The sequence below is a fragment of the Blennius ocellaris genome, assembly GCF_963422515.1.
Source record: "Blennius ocellaris genome assembly, chromosome: 12".
Lineage (NCBI taxonomy): Eukaryota > Metazoa > Chordata > Actinopteri > Blenniiformes > Blenniidae > Blennius > Blennius ocellaris.
This window is the reverse complement of record NC_137661.1, coordinates 18,827,679-18,842,848: the sequence shown is the minus strand read 5'-3', so window position 1 is coordinate 18,842,848 and position 15,170 is coordinate 18,827,679. Positions and strand designations below refer to the sequence as shown.

At 39.9% G+C, this 15,170-nt stretch overlaps 1 protein-coding gene across 1 annotated transcript in view; it reads left to right on the top strand.

Annotated features, from left to right (window-relative positions):
* yjefn3 (YjeF N-terminal domain containing 3) overlaps positions 1-11,479 on the top strand; it is a gene marked incomplete at both ends in the record, with an annotated part of 47,982 nt that extends 36,503 nt beyond the window's left edge. Inside the window, 4 exons of the mRNA XM_080505859.1 lie at positions 4,988-5,098; positions 9,075-9,188; positions 10,876-11,026; positions 11,283-11,479. Coding sequence (XP_080361985.1) covers positions 4,988-5,098; positions 9,075-9,188; positions 10,876-11,026; positions 11,283-11,479 — 573 coding nt within the window. The remainder of the gene's footprint in view (positions 1-4,987; positions 5,099-9,074; positions 9,189-10,875; positions 11,027-11,282) is intronic.
* Between the last annotated feature and the right edge of the window lie 3,691 nt (positions 11,480-15,170).

Here is a 15,170-nt window from a genome sequence, read left to right as displayed (position 1 = left end):
TACTCCAGAAGGAGATGCAGACAGTCTGATTTCACTGATTTCATTGCTGGCCTACTGTTGCTGGCCTCCAACGATACCACACAAACAAGCACGCACGCACGCATGCACACAGACTGTGTTTCAATGCTTTCAGGGGACAGACATTGCATTGACTTATAGTTGTTTCTCCAGAGTCACTGTAAACGGAGACACATGTACTGGTAATGTTAATCTTAACCATTGCCTAAACCTTAACAAACTGCTAATCTGAGCACAGGCTTTTAACATATACTTAAAGCCTAGTCCTAATGAGGACTAGATTGTTGTTTCCCACTAAAATTACAAGGCACAATAAAGACTTGGGAGCCATCTTTTTGAATTTTAGCTTCCTTCTTTTATTGACAAGATGCATCCACTAGCTTCTTACCCCACATCTATAACATTTACACCCAAGTGTGTCACTGTAACCTAAGTTTGAACACCTTATGGCCATTTAATGTCACACAGTCCTGCATTTTGGCCCCAAATCACCATAAACCTGTGTGCTCACACACCTCACAATGCCAGATATATTACAGGTTTAATTATAAGTACTGTTTCCAGCAGCAGTGGCCGTAGCCATCAGGTCCAGACTGAGTATGTGTGTGCGTTTCTGTATTAGTCTGAAACTTTTCAACACCTGTGTGGAGACAGGAGACATTTTTGTTACTGCAGCAATAAATTCATCTGTCGTTTACAGGAGCCTCGGTCTCTTTGATACAAAATACAAATGCCACTATTATTCTGCACATGTGAGTGTATTTGTGTTTTTAGGACGGTGGTCATGTTTTCACAGGCTCAGTGTGTGTTTCAGGTTGATTAGAGGTACCGCTAATAGAACCACATTCATTTCAAAGAGGTATTCCCTCAGAGATGCAATTACGGTCAATTGTGGCCCTCAAAAGGGTAGACGATGGCTCCTACAATCTGCATTTACATTCATTACAGTATATTAGAAGTACTTTGGAAAAATCTCTCTAAATAAAAATAGCTTAATTTGTACAGCTACTGCGTGGCTGTGTGACGCATCGACTCACCAAGGACAGGTCGTCCATCACAGAGCCGACATTTAGCAGGCAGACGGGGCACAGATATTACCAATTTAAAAGCACCAATAACCATTACAAATATCGTCTTGAAGTGTGAGAACAAGTTCAAGCACCCAGTGGAAACCCATTGGCAAGAAGAAAGAACACAAGACTGATAATCCCATAATCAAAAGCAGTGTTTGCTGTGAGGTGAGAATGATAACATCTACCTGCTGCTCATTTGTTTCTGGGAGATAATCGCTTAATCATATGCACAGCATTGATTTGTGTTCATTTATCAGTTGCAGAAAAAGTAACTCTAGAGACCTGTGTCCTCTGATGGCTGCGTATTGAACATGTGCATGACGATTCTTGGTTTTTAAATAGAGAAAGTGTGACGTTTTTAACAAGGAAACATGTATGTGCACAGCCCTTATTAAGAAAACGACACTACTTGCTGTCAAGGAAACTACATCAAACAGTTAGAAAGAAGCGACGACGCCTCGAACCTGCTGAACAGATGCAACTAACCACCTGTCTGAGCTTGTAGAAAAGTTGTGCATATTGAAAATATCATAAATATTGGAGGCACTGGAAAACATCTGAACTGAGTTTATTACTTTCAAACTGGCTCGTTAAATCTTGTTTTTCTTTTGAATAATAGTTGCTGAGGCAAGTGACATGATTTTGGAATAAAAAAAAAAAAGATTGTTGCTGGCTATAAATCTGTGCAAAGTCTATCAGGAATGGAGAGACATTTTGGTCATGGAGTTGATGTTATCATTTAGATATTTGATAAATGGAAAAATTTGGCATGTTTCATAAGATGAATAAATAAATAAACAAACAAAAAAGCACAATCAACAGCATTACCAGCTGGGATAACATCAGAAATGTCCTGTTTTGCTGATGGTTTTCACTTATTCACCGTTCATGGTGCATGCTCTAGCTTTTAGAATACGGTCAGAATAAATATGCGTGCGAATAACAAGTCTCTCTTTTTATTCTGATGAGAAAGAGGGGGAAAAAAAAAGAAGCTTCATAATGAATCTGAACTGTGAATTGATCCAGGTCTGAGCCCTTTATGGCTGCTCACCTTCAGCAGTGTGTGGCTCTAATGGTTTCTCCAGCAGCATGAAATGGCTCCAGCACTGATATCACTGATTCTCCTGATGGCCCTCGACATTCATAGAAGAGATCATAAAACCTTCTCGTGTTAGTTTATGTATAAAATAAAAATAAAGAGGGGAGATAGAAACGCTCCAAGAAATAAAGCAGACATGGCGCAGCCAAGCTAATAGATGTTGGATGCTTATGCTCCTCATGTGTAGGTTTGAGGAGTGGAAAGACTACAGAACAAAATATACTCGAGTACAATTACTGTCAGACGGCCTGAAGTGAAATGAATCACAATTGCAAGAAGTATTGCTGCTTGGAATTCTCAAATGAAAGTACTGTTTTTGTCAACTAAAGTATTGAGTTAATTTAAACTGTGTCTAATGTCAATAGGAGACACCCAATTCAATTTCCCCAACAACTTTTGAAATAGAAAAGCACACTTCATAGTATATGTTATATAGCAATTTGTTTATTTGATTTAAAATGGCAAAGTTTTAAGAGTGATAAGTTGCTCATATGAAATGACATGCTTCCATGGGGGATGGGGGGATTTTTAAATGAAGTATATTGAAATAAAAGCACTGCGTTAATGTTGGTGTAACAGTATTAAGCAAGCTAAAGATGACTACATCCATCCATCCATCTAGTTGTGATATTTCTAAAGAATTGAGCTTGAGGGGGTCTTACTTTCCCCCCCCAATATTGTAGAAACTCCCACTTAAATATATTTGCTCATAGGCGCCCATAACCAACATCAAACAATACATTATAATTGCATGACAAATGTTTGGAAATGCGAGAAACTCAGTGAAAACTTCAGTATACAAATGAAAATGTACGACAGTTGCTTTCCCCTGTCCATCACTACCTTGTTTCTCTCTGAATATTACCATCCGTTCTGTGGTCCCTCGGTGGCCATAACACTCTACTGTCCATCTCATTGAGTTTGTGTGATGATTTCTCTGCTGAGCTGTTATGATTTTGATAATGGCATCTGTCTATTTCTCCGGGATTCATCACTCGACTTAATGCATTCTGAGTCTTGTTATATCCAATTATCCAATGTGGGGAATGGCCTCTTTCTCCGTGTGAAACTACTCCTGTGGTGAATACATTACTGAAAGTGGAAGCAAATGAGTTTTATGCACAGTGGAGGAATTTCAGCTTATTTCAAGTTTCATCATTATCCAAAAACTGAGGGTCCAAAGTGAACGATCTCAACCAATTTTAAGAACCGGCATGAACATTTATCATGCGTTGAATGTGAATCTTTTTATTTCAGCCTGCAAATGAAAAGGGTCATTAATATGTGACGACAGCGTGTTTACAACTCGGCTCGCATGGCAGAATAAGACATTTATAAGTTCTTGTATCAGAGGTACCAATTACAGCGTTAAGTACTTCTTTGACAAGGACATTTTTATGAAGAAATTGAAAAGAATGGAGGAAAGACACTTATGAGCATGTCATTGATTCATTAGAATCTGCAGACATTTTGGTTAGATCACCACAGCTGTAATCGAGTAATTAGTAGGGAGTAATTTAGGCATATAAACTTAAAGACCCTACATTTAATAATTATCTGATTAGCCACGAGTGATTTCATTATTTTTAAGAGAACATGCCTGCATTAGAATAAAAATAGGCACAGTGTTAATTTAGTTGTCAAAGTATCAAAGCCACGGTCATTTGTCTATTTTGAGGCATTTGGGATTATTCTATTAATACATTATCCGTGGTTTTATATGTGCACTATAATTATAAAACAACTTGAACTATCATTTGAGGGTTGAAATCTGAAGCATTTCTGTGATCTGCTGTCATCGGCTTCTCATGGCGGTGATAAAAGTGAGCTAATTATTATTACAGCTTGTGTCTCAGCTCACATTTATTGGCCACTAATTGGAAGGTTTTTGCCTCATGACCTTGGTCTTCATTCAATTTCCAACCCCCCCCTTCTTGTTCATAAAGTTTTGCTCTGACCTATTTGCAGTGATGAAAACTCTGACTCACATTATGTAACAAAAAATTGTTAAATAGCACAATAAACTTCCTCACTCACTTCAACTAACACTTCATAATGCGGCAATGACTTTGCTGCTTTGACGAAGTGGTGGAAAACGGAGTTCGACACATTTGGGGCCTTCGGTAATGATTTTGTATCCACACACACAAACGCGCTCTCCCTCGCTCACTCACTCATGAAGCGCTTCTGTTTATTTAGGTGCTGGAGACGGGAGATTAGCCGTTCAGGATGACAGTTTTCCCTGGTAAATGCCTGAGTAGTTCAAGGAGGTGTGCAGTGATTTATGAGGGATCGTGTGGCCAGTAAACGAGGCAGATGCCAGCAGCTTGAGCCAGGTCCGAGATGGAAAGTGTGTTTTTATATATATATATATATATATATATATATATATAACTGGATGCTTAATCTAGTAGTGAGGACAATATTATTTTTTCCACTACTGCCTGGGTTATTTTAATAAGATTGGATCTGTCCTCATAGACAAAAGAGACAGCAGAGCTGGTGCCGTTTCTGCCCTCGTCTGGCATCCTTGACATACTGCAGTCAGGCACTCAGAGTATGATGGAAAGGCTCAGGTGCAGATGGAATGGCCTGCCAAATAATAAGCTTGTGGGGAAGGGATGATAATACTCAATATTCCACACAATCTATCTTCCGCTTGCTCTTTCTATTGTTCTCTTTGAATATCTCTTTCTATTTCTGCATATGCAAGTCATCCCTTTTGTCTTGCATCTTTTCCTTCTCTCTGTCATCATGCTCTGTTTCTAACTCTGCGCCTCCCCCTTTGCTCCACCAGGCCTACCCGCTCAGCTCTCTATCAAAGAAGCAGCCCACGGTGCTGGTGATCTGTGGCCCCGATCAGAATGGCTCCATTGGACTGGTGTGTGCCCGACACCTGCGCATGTTTGTAAGTAATCCTGGAAAGTATAGCAGGGCACGAGTTCCTGTTTCCAACACGTTATCAGCTATAAAACACAGTCTAGTGCACACGGAGTCATTTTTGATGGCCTTGCAAACTTAAACTTGCCCCAAGTGCTATACAGGATTTCATTTCAGCTGCCGTAAATGGCCCAGAGCAGTTATCCCATTACTTTCTCTGCAAGGGTACTCAGACAGTCATGATATCATGCTGTTGTTACTCTCGTTAAAGGTGTCTTGTGCCTCGCTGCTGTGATGTGATGTCATAACCATCATGCCTGAGTGGCGGCTGCACAGTGGTTAAGTTTTCGGTCATAGGGGTTCATTCTCTGTGAACATGCTATTGATCACAACTCTGTATCTTTTCATTTCAATACATGGAGCTATAGCCTTTCCCCAGTCTACAGCTTTATCGGACGGGAAATATTGGATATGTGTTTTTGGGATCTTTGGCTCAGAAAGGAATGCATCTATACACTTTACCATATGTGTCTGACATAGTAAATTTACAGCACATTGATAGCTCTGATTAAAGCCACGTTAGACAGACTTTATTTAGGCAGCCGATGGGTCTTCTGTGGAGCCTCTTTCTTTTTCTCTTTCTTTGACTCCGACTCTGACTTTTTCCGCCGTACAGGCCTGACACAGTGTCAGAGGTCGGCTGGGCTCTGGACTTCCAGGAATAAAACAAAAATGTCTCCATAATTTCCTCCAACAGCTCACTTGGGCCTTGAATGTCTTTTTAAATATAGCTCTAATGTTGTGTCTACTATTTTATGATGTTTTCGTTCTGATAGTTTTACCTTTTACGCCAACAGTTCCTCATGTATGACTCACCTGAAAGCACTTAGTCCAAATGTGCTTAAATGTGTTGCACAAATAAAATTTTATCATCATCAATTTTAAAGCGACTCCACACCAATACAGCTGGGACCGAACTTGTCTGAGCTTCGTCTCTGACTCAAGAAACTTGAATACTTACTTTGGACTGTGAATTGCTCTCTCGGTGTAAGAAAGTGTGTTTTTCACAGTGTGACGTGATCCCTGTCAGCAGGACGACATGCAAGCAAACACGTGAGGCTCACATTAACACGCCTACAGACACACACACACACACACACACGCCTACGCCTGTGAGGCTCTTACACAGAGCTGTGAATGTGATTAAACAGTGCGTTGAATTGAATAATCAGCTGCAGGTTAACGGTGCCGTCTGTCTCTCGCTTAACTTCAAGGGAACTTAAAAACAAAAATCTGTGCCTGTTGTGCACCTTTTGATTATTTCCACTGCGAGATACAGAGAGAAAACACAATACCAGACAGCACAACTATTCACTGATCAAAGCTAATGTTGAACGATAATAAAAATCCAATTCAATGGTCATTAGTTCTGGTTTGCAGTTCTTGTAAAAACAAGGGATCATGATGTTTGGTTTGGCTCTGCCTCGTAGCCAATCACAGCAAGGAATCTTTATGATGTCAATCACGTCATGCAATTTTATATCACAGCAGCTTTAATATTGTTTCTTAAAAGAAATAATGTGCATAGCAGTTACTTCATTGAAGCAATAATACATACTTTCTTCTTAATACTTTAAATGTTTTCCCAGTAAAAGATGTGAGTGTATGATTGATAACAGTTTGTTGCAGACCTAATCTTGCTGGTCCTAATGGGCTGTGTACAAAAGCTCAGGGAAGGGAACCCTAACCCTGTTAAATGTTAGTATTATCAAGAAAAACACAATTTTCTTACCCTTTGCCTCTTTCTGTCTCATGGCTCATTTCTGTTCATGCTCAGTGACACTGACAGTCGTTTCAAGGTCTGCCGTAGTTTCACACATTTTGATTTCGCAACTGCTGGTAAGGTCAAGGGCGTGCATTGGCCACCGGAGAGACAGACACTGTGGATTGCATTTGTCTCGCTTGCTCGGGCTTCACTCTGTGGAGCTCGTGATGGAGATGACTTTGGTGATCGGTGGCCGTGGCGATATGATTGGTTTAGCGTCCTCGGGGAGGCAGCTGAACCCGACGGATCATTTCCTTTTGTACGGCGGCCTCAGCTGAGACGCATTTGGAAAAACGTGCTCTGTTTATTTATTTCTTGCTCTTCGTGATGTCTGTGACGCAGTTATTATGCTCAAGTCAGAAATCTGGTTCTAATCAGAGGTAATAGGCACCATTGGCGATTGCATCTCTTTTATAAAAGCGACAGCTGACTATTGGTTAAAAAAAACAACCCAACAACATAAATTCAACAACTGCGAGTTAAAAGTCGAGTCAAAGAGTGGAAAAACGTTTACATTCATCCAACTTAAGTTTGTGGGACCCCGGTGCCAATCCCAGATGACTTATAGGCACAGGCAGTGTACAAACGTGTCAACAAAGTGTACATATTGTATTACAAAATAAATGTTCTGCAGAAAAAGGGTGCCTGGTAATTACATGTTTGCCAATTATTGCAGCATCAGTATGTAACATCCAGACCTGGTAGTGTGAATGAAATAGCTTAGCATTTTAGGAAATGGCAAACAGGACATTCATTTCCATTCAGTTTTATTTGTGTTGTCCCAATTACAAGATAGACCACCAAACCACCAATTTCCAGCTGGGCCTCAGAAGGTAGAGTAACCCCCAGTACTCTAAGAATAATGTGTTCTGATTGGGTTATATGGGATAAATAACTCTATAAGATATGATGGATCCTGGTTGTTAAAAGTTTATGTAAAAAGAAGAATTCTAAGTTAATATCTGGAGTTCATAGAAAGCCAATAAAAACAAACCTATTTAGGAGAAGTGTTATCTCTGCTGCTAGTTCCTGTTAGTACTTTTGTAACAGCATCTTGAATCAATTGGAGACCTTTTTTTGTTCTTGATGTTGATGCAAAATAAAGCTCTATTGTAGGTTTGCCACCCTTCAATATTTAGAATGATGCATGGAGGCATAGGCATTTGAAAAATGGAAATCTGGAAGGTTTATGGGCCAATTTGTGTCCTGAAACAAAAAAACACATTCTGATGTCTCTCTCAAGGTGGAAACACAGAGGATTTCACCACTGAAACAACACAAGGAACAACCTAATGCATGGCTGGAATCGTATTGTTTGCAAAAAATTTGGACTCCAGTGTAACTATGAGCTGGACAAACAGCCCCAGTTATCAAACCTGTGTGGGACACAGACGGACTTGACAATTGTCCATTTTTAAATGATCCACTTTTGTGCCCTTCACATAAAAAATATATAAAATGGGGAAAAAAAACCACCATATACATTTGCAATCATTTATACAAGAATGAACACATTGTGTCATATAAAAGTGACTCTATAAGTTTAAATGCATAGCTGGTATAAACAGCTCAATGTCAATCTAAACCAACAGATCCAGTCTTGGAAAATATGTTACACCATTGAATAGATGTGCTGCTATGCTACTGGAACTCAGACATATTGAGGGATCGAGGTTTGTTGAACAGGTCTTTTAAAAGTAGCAATGTACGTCATCTCAGGTAAAACACTCACTCAAAGTTCTTGAGAAAAGGAAGAAAACGTCAAACACGTATTTACACCATTAAACATATACTCACACCATTGACTGCCCATCCTGTTTTTTTTTAGAGATTTATCTCAGTGACAGTGTCGTAAAGGTCACGGATCACAGGTGCTTCCTGCTGAGCGCCACAGACCTTTCAGCCCGCAGGGGTCTGGATTTCTACTCTTCTCTATTTCCAGTTTATAAGGGAAGTATTCATTCAGGAAGCAGACTGTAGAAACCACTGCCTCTGATCACCAGTCAACGGTGTTTTCACATGTTCTGAACTGCAGGCCAAATGTACATTGAAGACTCATCCCCACTCAATCATGTCAGTGTTTGCTGGATGAAGTGTTGATATTGGGTAACCTTTTTACCTCTGTCCCCCCCCCCCATGTCTGCTGTTTTTTTTTCCTGTGTTGCGTCATCTGATGTAGGAATATGAGCCCACCATCTACCACCCGAAACGCACCACTCACAGTCTACACCAGGATTTCACGGTTCAGTGCGAGAAGATGGACATCCCTTTCCTCTCCTATCTCCCCACAGAGGTCAGCAATATTTTAATAGAATAACATATTTCACAGGAGTTTTAGCTGTGTGGGGATTTTCAGTGAACCTCTATACGCATACATATACATAGAAATATAGAGTTACAAATACATTTACCACATCGTGTACCCGAACTGGAATAACTCCCCTGTTTAAACACACCACTGACCCGTGGCTACAGGGAAAGGAAATGACAATCCATAGAGTTCAAATATTTTACTTCTGACTTAAGAATTCAAGGATTACAAAGTTATTATACGTATTAAAATAACATTATATAACATAGTATCTTTAGGAAAGTTTTTGTTGTTTATTCACTTCAGCACTTCAATATGTTTGACACAAATAAAGCAAATATTTTTGCAGTATTTCTTTTACTTATCAGGAAATGTAGTTTAGCCAGATTGATAATACATTCATAATGTGATGCAATTTCATTTAACCAAATTGTAGTCCTTGGTACGAGGCAAAACATAATGTACCATGTCAGAGAAAGTCAGGATTTCATTGTTTTCGTCCACATTTTAAAATACATTTATTTAATGAGTGAGCAGAGTGATAAGATATGATAATATATTCCTTTATTTGTCCCACAGTAGGGGAATTTCCATTGTTGCAGTAGCAATTGGACAGTAAATACAGTAATAGCAAAGTGGAATATGACCAACAAATAATTATATGAAACAATAACAATAATAATAGCAAAAATATATAATCCAGAGTCAGAACAATGGCCATGACATTGTTTATTGTTACAAGAGTAATGAGAGAATGATTGTAAATAAGTCTAAATGATGTGAATAATGCATCAAACTGAAAACAAGTATATTCTCCCTCACAGTGAGGAGAATCATTTCACCAGCAGACAGGTTAAGCAGTGCTGCAAATATTCAAAATTATGCAAGAGTAAAACTCGGCAAATAACTCTCAAATTGACTAAAATCTCCCAGGCTGCACATACTTATACCACAAGATAAATTCTGATTGAATACCAGAAGTTCTGTAGTTTTACTTTAAAGCTATTTTAAGGTTGTTCAGCTGCATAGACGGTTAGCACCATGTGAAGTGAGCTCCTGATGTTTTTAACTTTTATAGCAGGGGCCTTCAACTCCGGGCCTCGTGGGCCACAGTCCTGCATGTTTTCAGTCTCTACCAGAGACTGTGCTGAAGCAGGGAGACAGCTAAAACATGCAGGACTACAGCTCACGAGGCCCAGAGTTGAGTACCTCTGCTGTATAGTAACACAACACAGCAGGACAGCAATACTTTACAAAAAAAATCATATGCATTGTAGCTCTACCTTTTGCTTAAAAAAAGGGAAAAAAAGGATTTCTTCTCAGGATTTATGAGGAAGGTCTACTTGGAAATACAATATGTCATTGATTTAAAATAGTTACTGATAAGTGATTTCTTACTTGTTGGTGTGCGCGACCAGGGAAGAAACGATACCCGCTTAAAAGCCAATGTACGACTTTTCAGATGTTGTTGGTGAAAGCTATTTTGGACTGGGTGTCTTGTTTCAAGATGTTCGTCATTTATTGACATTGAGTTATAAAACTTGTTGATGTGGTTATCTTTTGTGGAGCTGTTTAGGTCTGAGCAACAATTGGGGGTCACCACCTTCTCTAACCTCTGTTATTGAAATAAACATTTAATTTTTCTAACACTGAGGTTTGTTGTGTACAGGTGCAGCTCATAAACGATGCGTACAACCTCGTGATTGATGCCATGCTAGGCCCGGAGGCAGACTGTGCCAACATAAAGGAGCCATATTCTGTTATCCTGAGTACCCTGAAGCAAGTCAAGATTCCAATTGCCAGTGTGGATGTGCCCTCCGGTAAGCTTTCACTAAGACTGTATATATCAGACACGAGGCCCAGAGACACGACATGATAAATGATCCTGCAGGCAGCTCCTGAGGAGCCTTGGCTCATGAAGAGGAGTTTTCCAGGTCTGGCGGCACACATGGGGGATAAATCCTGTGCCACTGTCAGCTCAGTACGAGTTCATCGTACTCCAAATGCACTACCTGCTGAAAAAGAAAAAGCATCGCAGAGCTCCTCTCCTCAAATGCTTCTTTCTGTCTTCCTCAGGTTGGGATGTAGAAGAACCAAGTCAGGATGGGATAAGCCCAGAAGTCCTCATTTCTCTTACAGCACCAAAGAAGTGTGCTATGAGTTTCTCCGGGAAGCACTTTCTTGCTGGACGCTTCCTGCCCTATGATATCCAGAAAAAATATGAGCTGAACCTACCTGAGTACCCTGGCACAGACTGTCTCATAGAATTGTAACACATGTGAACAGAAGAGGCGAGATGGCGACTTCTCATTTAACAAAAAAAAAAAGAAAAACGATTCAGTCAATCTATTCTCTTGTTTTGTATTTTCTAGATTGTTAATGTGATTTATTGTTATTTTCTCAGTTGTGTAGATCAGGATACACACTAGCTAAATGTGCTATTGAGCTACAGTAGGAGGACAATATTTAGAAAATGTGGTTTGAGTCATGTCTTTTAGCAAATGGCATGAATTTTGTGTAAGTCAACTTGTAAAAGTTGTAGCATCACACTATTTTTGATTCCTTTGCAAGATAGACTTTTTTTGTCTGAAGTCAGGAGAGAACTGCAATTATTGTCATCTGACACCAATCAGGTAGTACTTTTATTTTGTAACCTTTAAAAAATATGATGCATTTATGTACCTTTTTACTCTGAAATGTGCTGCTTTAACACTGTATTGTTGACGTGTTTTTGGGCTGATTGATCAACTTACACTTCTGGATTTCTTTTGTTTCAGGTTACTTTAACAAAGGGCCCAGGCAGTTAATGTTGTCTAATAAAAAAAAACTAAGAAAAAAGTCATACTCCAACTTTTTCTGTTTTTCTGTTTTCATTAACTTAAAGTGATACTGCCGACTGAGATTAAAACACAAATAATCCAGCATATTTAAGAGTGTTTCGTATATTCCCATTTTCCATATATCAGCGATCCTAATTAGAATCATGAGAGACTGCAGTTATTCCCAGCAGGACTATTGGCTGGGGACAATCAGCTTATCTAATGGTGTACAAGGGAAGGAATCACAAAGTGGCAGTAGTGTCTCAAACCCCCAGTATTGAGAATAGCAAAAAAAAAGCACAACTCTCTCTCTCAAAAAATGCAATGTGTGAACCTACACATTGTTTTTCACCATCTTCTCTGTCCATTGTGCCCCCATGTGTGGTGTCTGTGCATAACCTGCTATGAATTGTACTGAAAAAGATGATGGGAGTCACTTTACAAACGTACCTCCACCTTATTGCGTCTCCTTGTATGTGTGAGGTGAAACTGTGGATTGATTTGAACATTTCCAGGTAATGTCAGAGGTGTAATAGAGCTGGTATGGTTTATGTGTGAATGGGTAAGCAGGTACGGCAGTACAGAAAATACACGGTGTTGTACAACAGTCACCTCTCCAGTGAGCAAAGCTGATGGCTGTTAAAAAAAAGTCACACGTTCGTCGATTTTACTGTGTGAATCAAAACCAGCAGACAAACGGGAATGATCTATTGCGCTGCTTGATCATCTGCATGTGAACGGTTGTTTTTGTTTCTTCCTGTAGCAGTCCAACTTTCATGTTGTCTCCTGCCTCCAAGTGGTAACAAACCCTCTGTTATGGTGGACCTAAGAGAAAAACATCTCATTTCCTTTTGGCTCTTACTTGCGTCTATGACATGTGAGCTTTACAAGTTGGTTTTTATTTGATTGTTTCTTTAAACTTCCAAAGCCGACAGGGCAAACTGCATAAATCCCACATCTCGTGCTTTAGGGCTCGGCTTCTGGGATGGGCACACATTGTTCTGATCCGTTTGTTGGTTTCCAACTGAATTTGATTTGGTAATTAAAGCCATAAACAGGTGTGATCAAGCCATAATCAGCTGGAGAGGAAGGCCTCTCGAATGAGCCCAGGGCTGCCAGCTCCAATGAGAATGACCAAAACCTAAGTCGCTGTGCTGCAGATGAGGTAATGGGTAAGCACAGGAGCTTCTTCTGCATTCAAATGCACTAATGTCTTGTGCGTGTGTGCGTGCACAAGTGAGTGGGTGTAGAAAGTCAGTGAAAAGGAATGTTGATTCTTTTTTCACTTGGTGGTATTAAATCTGTCAGAGGAGAGCTGACAAGGGTTGGAGAAATATGCCTGAGCTCTCAGTGGTCCTGTCTTTCATGCTTGGCCAATCCCTGTCAGGAAACAATAACCTGTCACTACTTTGTCGTTTGTATTTAAAAAGAGAGCGGCTGAGTAATGAGCTTTGTAGTCGTCGGTGGCCTGGAGAATTTAATAATCACAAGTGACGGCAACGCTTCTTTTAATATCTAGTGAGAGACGGTTCAATGTGGAAAAGAAGATTTTGCAACAGAACGTAACAGTGAGCAAGAACGAAGAATCAAATGTGCAGCATAATATCAGGTTACCCATTTCCACAATCTCAGTTCATTCTACACCGACACAATAAAGGCCCCATTAGTTTTTCACTATGATGAAGAGAGGGAAAGACAATTGTTTGGTTGTTTGAGTCAAAAGACCGTCTGGTACTATGCACTGTCTACGTTCAGCTTCATTTCAGGTCCAAGCATGACTACGTTTGTGGCCAACCATCATCTGAAAACATCTCAGCCTCTGACGTGACCCATCCTGAGCTCCAGCATGTGTCGGGCATTTATGCAGCCATATTGACATCACCAATCACACATGGAAAAAGGTTTATGCCAATCGACACGAAATGGAAACTGAATAACTTAATAACTTTGCTTTGATCTTTTTGAAAAACAAAAACAAAAAAACGCAAAACATGTGTTTGCAAAAATAGGAACCAGTAGCAGTTTCCACCCTCAGTCTGTAGATCGGTTACTCGGTGGTCTCTGAGGATGACCAGTACTATTTCAGCACTTCACTGTAAATCATGATTTTTTTTAAAAAAAGCAACCCCACTTTTCCTCGAAAGTGACTGTGTCAAGTGTCTTTCTTATGGGTAGAATGAGGAGAATCTTGTACAGCAGAACAAAAAGCAAAGCAATGAACTTCTTGCTTAAACCGCTCCACCAGCTGCAGCGGAAAAAATTGAAAATAAAAACATTAAGAAAATATTTGCTTCGTGAACTCGCACACAATTAATACAACATTTCAACCATAACATGGATTGACATGGTTTATTAGTGAGGGAAAGGTAGTTGCAACAAGATGTAAAGTTTGTGGAACAATGAAACTGGACTTCAATATTTTACAAGTTGGATTCCAACCTTCTATTAAAAGGTGTTATTTTACCACCTTTTAAAACGTATTCAGCCCAGTGGGATTCATAAAATACTCAAATGCAATTAGGGCTTGTCATTTTTACAGAGTTTTTACAAGCGCCTATGCTAAATACTCACGATTCACATTCTGCAAATGGGCCAAAATACATTACACCTCCTGAGCACGTCTCGTGTCTGCATTCTGAGCACTTTTTCCTGAATGACATGCCATATGACGCCACTTCCACACTTTGGCAGCAAATCGCCCTGCAATCAGCAACTGTTAAAAAGTTACAAAACTAAACCAGAAGTTGAACCAGAAAGGAGAATGGCCGCATCTGGCACTGTCCAGTGTCTCCTGGGGAGACTTAAATAGGGTTTGAGACAGGTGAGGGACCTGTGACGGACATGACACTGCAGAGGGTCACCAGAACTGCCTGTCGTCTCCTCTGACAGAGAGAAAGTTTTTGTGAGGTTGTGAGTGATATTTGTGAATTAATAATTCATGACAGTTTTCAGTATGTCATCTGCTTCAAAAAAGCAACATATAACTAAATGTCTTTCTAAGCAGTGTCAGGTACTCCTTTGCATTTGACAAGGCAAGAAGAGAACACCAGAATGGACACACACACGCACACACACACACACACACACACACACACACGCACACACGCACACAGAGCTGAAGAAGTACAATGGAAACTTATCTTCA